Source organism: Cebus imitator, unplaced genomic scaffold (genome assembly GCF_001604975.1).
Source record: "Cebus imitator isolate Cc_AM_T3 unplaced genomic scaffold, Cebus_imitator-1.0 Scaffold312, whole genome shotgun sequence".
In the NCBI taxonomy this organism is placed as follows: domain Eukaryota; kingdom Metazoa; phylum Chordata; class Mammalia; order Primates; family Cebidae; genus Cebus; species Cebus imitator.
This window is the reverse complement of record NW_016107627.1, coordinates 2476948-2491814: the sequence shown is the minus strand read 5'-3', so window position 1 is coordinate 2491814 and position 14867 is coordinate 2476948. Positions and strand designations below refer to the sequence as shown.

Here is a 14867-nt window from a genome sequence, read left to right as displayed (position 1 = left end):
TGGAGACAACCACAAAATGTTCTGAAGAGCTTATCTTTGAGAGTATGGTTTACTTTATGTCATATCTATGGGAACACAAAATCAAAAAGCTTCATAGGGTAGATAGAATGAAAGGCCTACTGATCCCTGAATAAATGAAAAGGCACAATTAGACTCACTGATGAGGATTTTCCTTTCTAGGAATTCAGGTTTAACCCTTTGAAAATGCTGATCAAAACACCAATGTGGAAGTTGTATTAAATAGTTCCACTTTTTTCAAGCTAATGAAATATTAGTTCATTAAAATTGCACAGATGTGCATAGGCTGTTTTTATTAGAATTTGGGATGGGCTTCAAAATCAATCTTTCAGTTATGATTTTAATACAACTCAGGAATACTACTGAAATTTGATCTCTGAGCTGGTAATTGATCCTGTGAACTTGTCTAGATTCAGCCATTTACAGTTAGGTATTGAATTATTTATGTCTGAGAATAGACAAATCTGATAAAAATGTGAAATCTTTCCAGATTATTATTCTGGATATTAATATAAATGTTAATACTTTAATAGTTTGTATGATAAAGTCTGTTTGCTTCTTCTTTATAAAGATTATCTGAGAGCAATTTGTTCTGATTTAGGAATGTATGTTAAGAATTACAGCAGGATAAACTGGTAGCTTCACCCTGTAGTATGATGCTTAATCTGAACAACATAATTTCCGACATGCATTTTTTTCTTTGCATATTATGTTAAAAATTTCAAATTAGCATGAAGGAAATGGGCATTTCACAACTTTAGTCATTTTTTTCAATTGTTTTACTTGTGTGCTATAAACCATATCATTTACATTCTGCAGACAATAGGAATAATAAGACTGACCATTGATATTTCCTATTAAATCAAAGTAAATGCGGTAAATGTGATTTCAGGTATGGCAAAATTCAGAGGCTAATATGACATCATGGGGTTCAGTCTGTCTTCACCTGCTTTTTTTCTGTTGGTGTTTTCTTGTCATTCTTTTTTTTCTTTTTTGAGAAGGAGTATTGCTCTGTGACTCAAGCTGGAGTGCAGTGGCATGATCTCAGCTCACTGCAACCTCCACCTCCTGGGTTCAAGTGAGTCTCCTGCCCCAGCCTTCCAAATAGATGGTACTACAGGCGCATGCCACCATGCCCAGCTAATTTTTTGCATTTTTAGTAGAGACGGGGTTTCACCGTGTTAGCCAGGGTGATCTTGATCTCCTGACCTTGTGATCTGCCTGCCTTGGCCTCCCAAAGTGCTGAGATTACAGGCGTGAGCCACCGCACCCAACCTGTTGGTGTCATTCTTAAGCTGGCTTTCTCCATGTGGAGGCAAAGGTGGCTCCCAGGAGCTTATGGTTTGCATGACTCTTATGGCAGGTGCCCTTTAGGGATTAAAAAATAGAACATTTCTTATTAAAGGCATCCAGTAAAAGCCCTGAGGATGACTCAGATGATTGTGAATACTCTGGCCAGACCTGGATCATGAGGGGTAGGGAGTCCCTCTTGCACTTCTGTACTAAGAGCGGGGTAGGAATGATTTGCCAAAGGAAAATCATGCAGAGTTGAAGCTAGAGGCACTGGAAAGCCAAAGACAAATATGTTATTTTACACATGTAAAAATTAAAATCTAGTTTTTAAAATGCATTTTCTGTTTCTTACTGTATTGCAAACACACTATTCATCTTTCACAGACAACGCAATCTCTTACTGACATCAAATAATCTTGACCAATCATTGTATAAACAATATTTCATTTATGCCAAGAATGCAATTTTCTTAATATATCTGAATTTCAGGGTCGTTACAATCAGTGGTGTGTTATACTTTAATTGGCAGCATTTTTTCTTTCTTAGAGCTATATATAAAATTCATGACATCTTAGACTTAATGCAAAGTTGAATTTTTCACACTATATACTTCAGCTTTTAATAATATAGCAATTTATACATATTAATCATAGACATATGTCTTTGAAAGCTGTGTATTTGTGTTATACTCTGTTTGTAATGGTAGCCATTGAATTGTATTTGTCCAACACAAAGTTTGGCACATAGTAATCAATCAATATTTGTTAAACAAATGAGTGAATAGATTTGTAATTAATTACATGTTTTTTGCAAATGTATGTATGCAAAACATCTACATGTAGCTGCATATATTTAAATGTATATTTGTGTGTATGTATATACATTGTCATGCATCACTTAACAGCAGAGATACGTTCTAAGATATGCAATGTTAGGCAATTTTGTTGTGCAATTATAGAGTTTACTTACACAAACCTAGATGTATACCCTACTATATACCTAGGCTATATGGTATGGCCTATTGCTCCTAGGCTACAAACCTATACAGTGTATGGCTTCATTGAATACTGTAGGCAATTGTCGTGCAATGGTATTTGTGTAACTAAACATAGATAAATATAGAAAAGGAACAGTCTCAGAGGACCACCATCCTATATGTGGCCCATACTTGACTCAAAAGTCATTATGCAATGCATAACTAAAATATATGTCAATATATACACACACATATATGTATAGAATAGTTAAGTGCATATAACAAAGAATCCAAAAATACAAAGCTTACATAAGACAGAAGTTTGTTTCTCGGCAGCAGTTGGTGGGTATGCAGGAAAAGCCCGTGGCTGTGCCCCTCATGATCACCCAGCCTGCTGGCTTGGACAACACCTGTTATATTCTATGCAGGCCTTCTATTTCTGGTCCAAAGGGGCTACTCTATTTGTTTCCATTTCCAGGCAAGAGGGTGGTATTTTAAAAAGGACCCAGGGAAGGTTTAACTTAATGCATTGAATCATATCCTCTCACATTCCGTAGGTCTGAACCCAGTCCACTTGAGATACCCAGCTGCAAGGGAGACTGTCATGTGTAGGCTGTAACCCAGGCAGTCACTTGAGAGGTTAAAGTCTGGAAAGTTCTTTTTTTAAAGGAAGAAGGAGAAAATGGATATTGGGGTGGTAATCTCAGTGAGAAGTAAAGATTCTTGACAAAAGTTTGCTTCTTTTTCCATTTCCTTATGATTTTCTAATAATACCTAGAAACATATTTTATGAGGCAATGAATATAACTAATACAGGTTGAGTATCTGTATCCCAAATGCTTGAGACCAGAAGTGTTTTGGCTTTCAATGTTTGTCAGATTTTGGAATATTTGTGTATATATATATGCATAAGAAATATCCTGGGAATGGGACCCATGTCTAAATACAAAACTTGTTTATGTTTTATAAACACCTCAAATACATTCCCTGGAGGTAGTTGTATACAATATTCTTAATAGTTTTTTATGCATGAAACAAAGTTTGTATACATTGAAACATCATAAAACAAAGGTGTCGGGTGTAGAATTTTTCACTTGTGGCCTCATATCAGCGCTCAAAAAGCTTCAAATTTTGGAGCATTTTGTGTTTTGGATTTTCAGATTAGGAATGCTCAACTTGTATTGAATTAAAGGTTTCCTTGCATATTTGAACATTAGAGAAATATTAATTTTATTTCAACAATGTGTACTAGTTAATATCATTTTGTGCAGCCATATAACAAAACAGTTAAAACAGTTCATCCATTCATTTGAGATTTATTGAGTTCTTTTTACATGGCAGGCACTGAGCTAGACCAATAACTTGGTTTCTATATTATTTTTAGTCACTAGATGTCCAAATGGAGAGGTATGATTTTTATAAAGCACTATAAAAATGATATTTTAGTATGAACATATTTAAGATTCAGTGTCAATAAATGATCATTGTGTAAATAAATGTTTCTCTCTCCCATGATAGGTTCTCCGAGTAGTTCGGCTGATTAAGATTTCACCTGCATTAGAGGACTTTGTGTACAAGATATTCGGACCTGGAAAAAAGCTTGGGAGTTTGGTCGTATTTACTGCCAGCCTCTTGATTGTTATGTCAGCAATTAGTTTGCAGATGTTCTGCTTTGTCGAAGAACTGGACAGATTTACAACGTTTCCAAGGGTAAGAATTTCAAAAATGCAGTAAGTTAAATCCATTGTTCTTATTTTAGTAATAATGATTAACATCAAAGTAATTTCACTTTAGCAGTAGCTCAGAAGTATTGTCCTATTTTTGATAACTTGGGATAATTAGATTTTAATATTTAAAATTGTCTTTTCAGCAGGGTGCAGATGTTTGAGCCCATTTGCAGCATTATCAGATTATATATCAATTCTAAAATTCTGGAAATAATCAAATAGAGTTAGATACTGAAACCTGAAAGCCAGGATTCTTAGCACCTATAAGTTAAAATACATAATTTTAAAATGAAGTTTGCATTTTTGTGTTCAAGAGAGTTAATATTTTAATGTTTTATAGTTGTTTACATATTTTTATGTTGGGCAGAATCTAGAAGGAAGCTTTTGATTTTCAATAAAGTAAAATTCATTGGTTCTTCAGACTTGAAATGTCTTTCAGCTTTCTCATTAGAATTCACTTAGGCGAAAAAGGAAGTTAGAAATCAAGTGATCCATAAACAAAACTTATGTAGGAGATAACAGCTCCTAACCAGAAGGACCTTGAAATTTAACTCCATGTGGACTTAGAAGAATAAAAAAATACAATGACCAAGACAGAGAATGTATATATTTTTACCCTAAGTTAAAATAGTAAGGCCAATTATATGGTATATGAGTCCATTCTCACACTGCTGATAAAGACATACATGAAGAAATTGTGTAATTTGTAAAGAAAAAGAGGTTTAATGGACTCAACGTTCCACATGGCTGGGAGGTCTCACAATCATGGTGGAAGGCAAAAGGCACATCTTACTTGGTGGCATGCAGGAGAGAATGAGAACCAAGCGAAAGGGGAAACCTCTTATTAAACCATCAGATCTCATGAGATGTATTCACTACCAGGAGATCAGTATGGGGGAAGCCACCCCCATGATTCAATTATCTCCCACTTGGTTCCTTCCACAACACATGGAAATTTTGGGAGCTATAATTCAAGATGACATTTGGGTGGGGACATAGCCAAACCATATCATATGAAAACAATAATATTGGGGTAAAAACAGCATATCTTTTTAAAATTAAGCTTTGACAGCAAAAGGGTCTATATTTTTAATAGATAGCTTAGCTTTACTCTAGGGATTTTTCTTTTAATCCTGTGCTAAATTTACTATTTGAGCTACCAGTGTTGGAATTCATTCCTTTATAATGCAGATTCTTCATTCATGTGCTGCCAACCATTTGTCCACTGTCAGGCTGTGGGTACTGCCTTCTCCCACCTCTGCAGGAACCTTTGCCATCATCCTCCTCATCACTCACCTCCAAACTCACCATCTACTTGCCTTCTCTCATCAGCATTTGAACAGTGTATGTAAATGCACCTGAAAGCAATAACTCAAGCAAACCCTGAGAATGACCCTTCTTGACAGACACATCTGAATGTGTGTTTTGAGCTAGGGAATCTGGGAATGACCTTTAAAGACTCTCTAAAGTGTCTGGTCATTTAGGCGATCATGGGGACATCAGTTCTTAAGGAATTCCCAGTTGAGGGGAGGAACCAGTAGGTGAGCACAGGGCACCACAGGCCTTGATGAAGGCAGACACCAGGTGCTCTGGGGACCCAGAGGCAAGACCCATTCCCAGGCACAGGAAAGTCCAGGAAGGCTTGTAGGAACAGGTGGCTCCAACAGCTACATGTAACCAAAGGAAATGCAAGGGAACAGATTCCTGTCACAGTGACAGCATGTACTAAATGTCTGAGGTGAGCAAATTTTTGTTCCAGAACTTAGAGAGCAAGAACGATCAAGAGTAAGAGGAGGATAGAAAGCCAAGGAGCTTTGAAGTCAGTTGAAAGTGTGATCGTGTTTGTCATACCAAACTCCTGTCAACTCCAGTAGGGAAGGTACCAGGTGCAAGAGATTGAAGAAGAGACCCAGAGCCAACAGACTAGACATGGGGTTTTATTGAGGGCTTACATACAGGGGAGGGAGTCCAGTGGTGGCTGGCTGGGCAGGAGAACTGGAACTGCTTATAAAAAGCATGCAATTAACATAGAATTTTTACTTATCACACTCCCCCATCAACCTCCACCTGGAAATTTTAATTCATCCCAGGCTCGGGGCCTCAATTCCCTATATAGTCAATGTTCCACGGGGTGAGATGGGGGCTCAGATGTTCCTCATAGAGAAGGAGCCAATCTCCACGTTGGCCATGCCCAGATTCCCTAGCTCAGAACACACATTCAGGTGTGTCTGACAAGAAGGGTCATTCTTGGGGTATGCTTGAATTATTGCTTTCAGGTGCACTTACTGTTTAAATGCTGATGAGCGAGGGCAAGTAGATGGTGAGGCTGGAGATAAGTGAGATGAGGAGGATGATGGCAAAGGTTCCTGCAGAGGTGGGGGAAGGCAGTACCCACATCCTGAGGACAAAGATCAGCCTTAGACAAGTGTTGAGCTGCCAGGTGTCAAGGTGTGCCTCACCACAGCAAGCCAAGCTGAAAGTTACAATAAAGTCTGTCTTCCCCCACTGCCATAGTGCAGGCAGGAGGCAAAGGTAGGCACAGCTCTCCAGTTCTTCAGCATACGGAGGTGTTGGTTAAGGGTTGGGTGGATCAGCACACGTAGGGGAGGGAGGTCTCTTTTCCTTGCTAAACAGTCCTGAACAAAAGTCTCCAGCCACTCCTGCACCCAGGGAGGGGAAGCATAAGGAAGGAAGGGATAGGAGTAGAAAGAAATGGAGCCAGCATTGAGGAAAGTGCCTCAGCTGGGCCCTGATCAGGAGGCTTCTGCACGGAGGCACCTGGTCTGGGACTGCAGCTATGGCCATGAGCCCAGCTGGCCTGGCAGTGTGGGGCTGAGTCATAAAGCGCAGGCCCCTCCAGAAATGCCAGTGCCCTGGTCATGTACCACGTCTAGGGCGGGGAGGGGAGTTGTCACTTGAGAGGCCTCCCATCGCCTGTGATCAGGCCTGAAGGATCACACGTAAGATTTCGGCCAGGAGCAGGAATCCTGGACAGAAGGCTGGAGGGAGGGAAGCCGTGATGATAGCCATGTCTATACCCACCTTCTCTGGGTCTGCCCCTTCACTGGGTAAATAAAAAGAGAAGCTGGCCATCTTTTCCATGGGAACATGGGGATTGTTATCTGGTTCATGGACGTTGCTATTGTAACAGTTAAACAGGAAAGAAACACGAAAAGCAGCTCAATAGTCAAGAACAGGTTTATTTTGGAGAATAAACTTGAGAGGTGCTTCTGGCCAATTTTGGTCAGGAGCATTCTCTCTTACGGACTAAGGGCATTGAAAGGTTTAGGCAGTGGGGAGCTTATTGCAGGTTCGGAATATTTCTATGTGAGGGAAAGTTTATTGCAGTGTTAGAATGTCTCTGGTTGCAGGGGTGGCTATCTCAGGGTTGGAATGTATCTGGTAGGAGGGTTTTATCTTAGGGTTGGAATGTTTCTGGTTATGCTGACATTAACCATTAGGCTGATATTTGGGAGCTGGATTTAGGTGTTTTTTTAATCAAGGGGAACTAAAAAAGGTGGTATTTGTCCAAGATGATGACACTCCTGCTCTGTCAATCTAGTCCCTACAGTTATAAACAGGAAGAGGGGTGGCATGTTCTTTCCGGCTACTTCCTGCTGGGGGTGGGAGGGTCAGAGAGTTATTTGGTCTCAGATTGATTGTAGGAGTAATGCCATCTGTAGAATTTTTGGGTAATTGTGAGATGGCCATGATCCTGTCAGCTAAAAAAATATTTGAAGAAGGTTGATTAAGCAGGGTAAGCACATTAGTCCTAGGCATATTATTGGCCCAGGAGCGGGACGGTCCATGTTAGGATTTTGTTTCTAAACCCAAGAATTTATTTTGTTGTTTTGGTATTCATTTAGCTTTTTAGCCTTTAAGTTTTTCAGCAACTCCTCTTACTAGGCCCAAATGACTGAGATAGAAGCAACTCAACCAATGAGAGGCAGAGGCCCCCTTTTTCCACTGCTATAAGAATTGATCCCAGTCTATTTTGGAGGACTACTCTAGCCAAGGAGTCTAGTTGGTCTTGGACTCTTATAAGGCTTTGAGCTATATCTTCTAATGAATCCTGTAGCTCTGTTGAAAAGCTTTAAAGAATGTTAAGGAGTTGGCCAATCTGCCTGCTCTTAATCCAACCCTGGAGGTTATACATAAGGCAGCCATTGAAGGAATGACTTGGATGGCCCTCCTTTTTCTAACATATTGGATGGGTGGAACGGGTAAAGACTGATTAGGAGAAACTAGTCCAATGGAGGGAGAAAAATAAACTAGGATGCAGGTTCCGGTCCAGTTGGTGGGAAGACAAAGCTATGTGTTGGTACCACACAAAAACAACAAGCCTTTGTCATAAATATAGGTGGAGATATGGAATGAAAATAAGCAAATTAAAGATGGGGTGTCTTTTCTTTCCTGTGGTTCATTACTCCAGGTGGACAACGAGCAGGCTAGGGAGACCCCACTATGGAAGAGATACAGGAAGAGTTATTTTTTACACCTTGAGTGAGCCGTGGAAAAAGGTGGGCACTGGGGGCCGCACAAGTTAGGCTGGAGGCATTGGTTGAGAGAAAGGCTATAAAACAAGCAGGTTGCAGAAATTCTCCGTTTGCTTCAGGTGACATTTGGTAGTCAACGCGGTTACTTTGAGGGTCAGAGGGGTGTCTAACAATGAGAGTGTGGTTGCATTGGTTAGATGTTAAGGACCCTCCAGGGAAATTTCCCCTTGAGGCTGAAAAGCAAAGTGAGGCTTGTTGTAAGAGGGCGATGTGTTTAGTTAGGGGCCCTTCAAAGGGAGGGTCTTAAGGCTTAAGGCGTTGTAGGGAGTTGAAGTAGGTTTGAAATAATTTGTTTGCCCAGTTGGCCCTGGAAGTAAGATAATCGCCGAACAGGGTATCAGTTCCTTCGAAAACAGAAGCTCCTTTTTGGAGTTTATATGTTATGGTTATGTTTCCTGTGAAAAGGTGATGAAGGGGTGTAGGAAGGGCCGTGTAGGCTGAGGAAGACGTCGATAAGCACATTCAGCACTCCAGGAGCGAAGGAAGAGCTAGCTTGCAGCAAGAGCTATTGTGTAAGTTTTATAGAACCTTCTAGTTTGAGAACAGTGAAGAGTGGTTTTACTGGCGAGGATGATATGCTTAGGGAAATTATATTGAAAGAAACAAGCAAAAAGAAAAAAAAGTTATTTGGGTAGTAGTAAAGTCCTGGAAAGTTCCTTGAAGCCATAGGTCCCATAGAACAGTAAGAGGCTGATCAGGTTGTATAATGGGACCTTTGTAAGGGTACCACTGAAGGTCTGTAACAAGGTTGGTTAGGAAACATGAAAGTTTGGGGGAGAAAGAGACATAAGCGGCTTGTGTGGATTTCTCCTCCTTTCCTGCAGGACTCAGGTGAGATGAAGGGAAGCAGGTCCTGCGGAGATACAAGAGAAGGCTAAAGGGTTTTAGATTTGGTTGCTTGGGTATGTGGTGAAGGGAAATCTGTTTTCTTGAGGGAAGTATAATGAAACCAGCTGGAGAGTCCCTGGAGTTTTGCCGCCATGGGTGTAGTGAGGATGATCTGGTGAGTTCCCTTGCATTCAGATGTGAGGGAGGAATTGCAGGTAGGACTGGAACCTTTCAGAACTCATCTCCTGGCTGTAGGAAGGGATTGGAGGAGTCTGTGATGAGTTGTGGCAGGTATTTGTCAGCGCATTCCCAAATGAAATGGCAGATGGTGTGTAGGAGAAGGGAAACAAGAAGGTTAGTAGTGCAGTGGCTCGGCCCTGAGGTGGAGTAAAAGGAGCAGGTGGTCTCCCATGCACAAGCTTACCGGGGATGAGCGTTAAAGGTTTACATGAGAGTGCTTAAATTTTTAGAAGGGCTAAAGGCAAAAGTATAACCCAGCCTTTATGTGCTTGGAGTACCTGGTGAGAGTGTCTTTGGAATGCCATCCATTTTCAACCTTTCCTGAAGATTGAGGTCGATAGGGGATGTGTAGCTTCCAGGCAACTTGTAGGGGCTTGTGCAAGTGTTTGAGTAATTTGAGAAATGAATCTAGGGCCATTAACAGATTGAAAATAAAGAGGCACCCCAAACCTGGGGATGATTTCTGTTATTAATTTGGAAATGACACTAGAAGCTCATTTGTTGGTTGGGGAAAAGCCTCAACCCATCCCAAAAAGGTATCAACCAAAACTAAAAGAAATCAAATCCTTTTTGCTGAGGGCATATGGGTAAAATCAATTTACCAATCCTGTCCTGGAAGGTGTTCCCTGGCTTGATGCATTGGGAAAGAAGAGGGTCTAGTGTTGGAATGGGGTGAAGCTTTCTGGCAAATAGAGCATTAATGGGAAATGGCTTTTAACTCTTCCTTTATATCTGGGGTTATGTGTAATGTGGGAACTTAAGAAATGTTGTAGAGGGGAATGGCTAGTGTGGAAGAGGGATGGATGTCTCGTAGAAGAACTGTTTTTTTCAGGGTCAGGTAGGACTAATTTGTTTTGTATAAACCAGTATGCTGGGGTTAAATTGTGCCCCGGCCACAATTAGTTGTTGTGCCGGTGTTCTGAATGAAGAGAGTGGATATGTTGGATGAAGGGAAATAAGTATTAGGGAATTGGGTGATTGGTTGGGGGCATATTTTGCCCCATAGTAGCCTCATGGTTCCCTAAATAAATGCGATTTTTGTCTGATTGATGTCCTTTGCAATGGATAACTATAACCTTTTCTAGAGGTAGAGCTACCTTTAATAGATGATGGGTGAATTTTCCATTAATAATAGGGATTCTCTTAGCTGTGAGATAGCCCCGTTCACTCCAAATTTGGGCATTGGAATGATGTTATAGGCATATTTAAAATCGGTATATATATTAACTTGTGTGTTTTTTGCTAGGGTTAATGCTCTTATTAGGGCAACTACTCCTGCTTGTTGGGTGGATGTGCCCAAAAGCAAGGGGGCAGCCCCTATGACTCTTCTAGATGGGAGAGATTGGGGATCATAATGGTATCCCTCAATGATGGCATATCCTGCGTAGAGGGGAGGGTTTTTTGATGCACTGCCTTCTATAAACCAATATGGGGCTCCCTTTACATGAGTGGAAGATGGTGAAACATAGAGAACTTTCAATTAGATCAGAGTATGAGTATTGTTCAGAGTCTAAAATCCGTGTTGAAGGTCCAGAGTAGCAGGATTAGGTGATGAGCATCTATGAAGGGAAATACAGGATTGAAGGAAGATTGAATGTAGGGCTTACATGCAAGAGGATGAGATGGGGGTGAGTGCCTTATGGCTGATCATATTGTGTAGACTGTGAGAAGAAAATACCTGAAGGGGTTTGTAGAACATGAGTTTTTGTACCTCAGGGATAGTTAGAGAGGCTATGGCCAAAGTTTTCAGGCAAAGAGGCCAGCTTTTATAAATGGATTCTAGTTGTTTTAAAAAATATGCCACTGGTTGGAAGGAGTCTCCCATAGGTTGGGCTAATAGTCCAAGAGCCTGATTATGAGAATTGTGTAAATATAGATGAAAAGGCCTTAGGTTTGGAAGGCCTAGAGCAGGGGCCTGTACTAAGACACATTTTAGGTAACAGAAAGCATGATAAAGATCTGGGGTGGGAGTGAGTGGTTGGTCAAGATTTCCTTTTGTGTGTTCATAAAGGGGTTTAGCAATAATGGCAAAATTTGCTATCCATAATCAGAAATACCTCACTAATCCGAGGAAGGAAGGCAAGTCCTTTTTTGTTTTAGGAAATGGGATTTGTTGAACACCTTGCTTTCATGCCAGTGGAATTTCTCAGGTATTTGGAGTTATGATCAGTCCTAAGTATGAAACTTTTGGAGATATTAATTGGGCCTTCCTTTTGGACACCCAGTACCCACATCCAACCAAAAAAATTAAAAGTTTGTTGGTGTGTTGAATACAATAATCTAGAAAGGGACTGCAAAGAAATAAATTGTTCACATATTGCAGCAAAACACTGGGTTGTAGAGGTAGTGGGAGAGGTCTAATTGAAGTGACCAACTGAAATAGTGAGGGCTGCCTCTACACTCCTGGGGAAAGACAGTCCAGATGAATTGTTGGGAGTAGCCTATGTCAGCATCAGTCCAAATGAAACCATAAAGGTTTTGAGAGGAGAGATGTAGAGGGATAGTAAAAAAGGCATCTTTGAGGTCAAATACATAGAAATGGCTAGTGTTGGGAGGAATTCATGACAGGAGGGTATAGGGTGTAGGGTAGAAGGTGTCTGCTTCTGTTCTGGGTGTTTCCAGGCAAAAGACAGAGACCCAGAATCTTCTTTCTAAGGAGGATGGTTAAGCTGAGAAGAAACTGGGTGTCCCCAAGATTTGTTCTAGCTTAGTCTTACTGGTCCTCCACGGACCAGGACAGCAGACCTGAGTTTCCCAAGTACCATGAGAAAGCAATGAGAAGGGAGATCTTACCAGTCAGCTGAATTAGTGTCCAATGTTGGATGTTCCAGTGGAATTGGCAAAGGGCCTCCCAGACTGGAGCCGTGTGAGGGAGAGAGAGGGAGCAGGGTGGTCAGAGAGCAAAATACCCATTGCAGGTGGTCAGAGTGGATTCCTGAGACCTGAGGGTTTTGAGAGCCAGCCAGAGAGTAGCCCCTGGCCTAAGCCTCACAGTCCCCTTCAGATTAGTTGTCTTTCTCATGCATCTCTCTCAAAAAGTGAAGTGAGAGAAAAGACATGGCAGGTGACCAGAGACCCTCTGGATCCAGGAGTTAAGTTGGGATGAGCTGACACTGCCCACTGTTTCCTGGGCTGCAAGAGAGCCTCTGTCCCCAACACCTGTCCCAGGTTTTGGCACAAAATATAAGAGTCAAAGAAAGGAAAAGAAACACAAAAGGTAGCTCAGTAGTCAATGACAGGTTTATTTTGGAGAGTAAACCTGAGAGAGGCCTCTGGCCAATTTTGGTCAGGAGTGTTCCCTCTTACAGACTAAGGGCATTTAAGGGTTTTGGAAGGAGGGAGCTTATCTCGTGTTTAGAATGTTTGTCTGTGAGGGAAAGTTTTTTGTGGGGTTGAAATATCTGATTGGAGGGGAGGCTGTCTCGGGGTTGGCATGTTTCTGGTCAGAGTGGGGTTTATCTTAGGGTTGGGATGTTTCTGGTTTCACTGACATTAGCCATTAGGCTGATGTTTCAAGGATGGATTTAAGCAGTTTATTAATCAAGGGAAACTTAAAATGGTGTTGTTTGTCCAAGATGGCGATCTCCTGCTCTGTCAGTTATCATGGTTCATCAGTTTAATACAGCACAGGTGATTGAATGCCCACCACAAGTCTTCCATTTTTCTAGGCCTGGGAAATCCTAAAAGAAAAATATAACCCCAGTGCTGTTCTGTACTTACATAATCTCAATTTCATGTCTTGTCTTCGTCTTCAACAATTCCTCTCATTTTACCCCACCAATTTTATATTTCTTACCCAAAACCTTTTAAAGAAAGATAGTTTTGGAGTCCAGAATTTTTCAGATACTAGAAGGGTTACACCACCCACCTCCAGAGTCATATGAATCAGTACCCTGCAATCAACACGTTAATATTTCAGTAGCAAAACATCCATCTTCAGAACGAAAAAGGAAAAGGCAATGCATAAGTCTTGGGTCAGATTAGATTTTGCTACTAAATGTACTACAAGAAAAACAAAAGGACCTTTAAGTATTTCCAGAAATTTTTAAGTTTTGAAGTTGTCAATAAAGGCTGTAGGCCTCTATTTTAAAAAAAAAAAAAAATGCATTTAAGGGTCTGCACTTCTGTCACTACAAGTCTGATTTTGCATCAATGCCCCGTTGTTTTTTAGCTATACATACTAGGCAAATCATTCTTTACACTTTTATTTTTGACATTCAAGATATGAGCAGAAATGTGTTTTTTTCTTCTGCGTTATTAAATAATATCCGAAGACAACACAACTGAGCTTAGAAGTCATTTTTTAAAGGCTAGATTATACCCTATGTAATTTATTTGAAATTGGTATTATTATTTATATAAATGACGGGGCTGCTTTTTAGATTCATTCCTGACTTAGTCCCTCTATACTTGCTCTATTTTCCAGCCATACTAGTAATCAAGTAGCATTACATTTTCAGATCTCCAATTACTCAATTGCACCATTCTGCCTGATTACTTTGACCATCTTAATGAAAGCAGCTTGGCAGCTCCCAGGCCCCCTCATCAGTTATTCAGCAGCTGACGACAGTGGCAGGCTGAACATGTCAACTGACTACAAAGAGTAGATTTTTCCATGCACTAAAATGTAATTAAAGGTTAAATCCATGAAAAATAATAAAATTTTACAAGGAAACGCTAAAAAAAATTATAATTACAAAAAGGGGTCATTATCATACCTAATCAAATAAAGCACCACCAACTGGTATACTTGCCTGATAGAAAATCATTCAGGAAAGATAATCAAAAACACATTCTGGTCAAGGCTAGATTTGTCTTCAGACAGTCATCGCTGGGTCTCTTTTCCCTCCCTTCTCTAGACATTATCCAGTTATTGAGAATTTAAGGTAGGTTGGTTAATTACAGTGTTGGCCAAAGCACAGAACATGACCAGAAAAAATTTTCTTTTTTTTTTTTTCCTCGATCTCTGTTTTTTTCCCCCCATTTATTTATTTTATTGCATTTTAGGTTTGGGGGTACATGTGAAGAACATGCAAAATTGTTGCATAGGTACACACGTGGCAGTGTGATTTCTTGCCTTCCTCTCCATCACCTACATCTGGCATCTCTCCCCTTGCTATCTCTCCCCAGCTCCCCACCCCCCACCGTCCCTCCCCTATTTTCCCCCAACTGACCCCAGTGTGTAGTGCTCCCCTCCCTGTGTCCATGTGTTCTCATTGTTCAACACCC

At 40.7% G+C, this 14867-nt stretch overlaps 1 protein-coding gene across 5 annotated transcripts in view; it reads left to right on the top strand.

The window, feature by feature from the left end:
• The window catches only part of NALCN (sodium leak channel, non-selective), a 369956-nt gene that overhangs the window by 180709 nt on the left and 174380 nt on the right, over positions 1–14867 (top strand). For all 5 annotated transcript variants that reach the window (XM_037729607.1, XM_017503589.2, XM_017503587.2 and 2 more), the window contains one exon: positions 3806–3997. In XM_037729607.1, coding sequence (XP_037585535.1) covers positions 3806–3997 — 192 coding nt within the window. The remainder of the gene's footprint in view (positions 1–3805; positions 3998–14867) is intronic.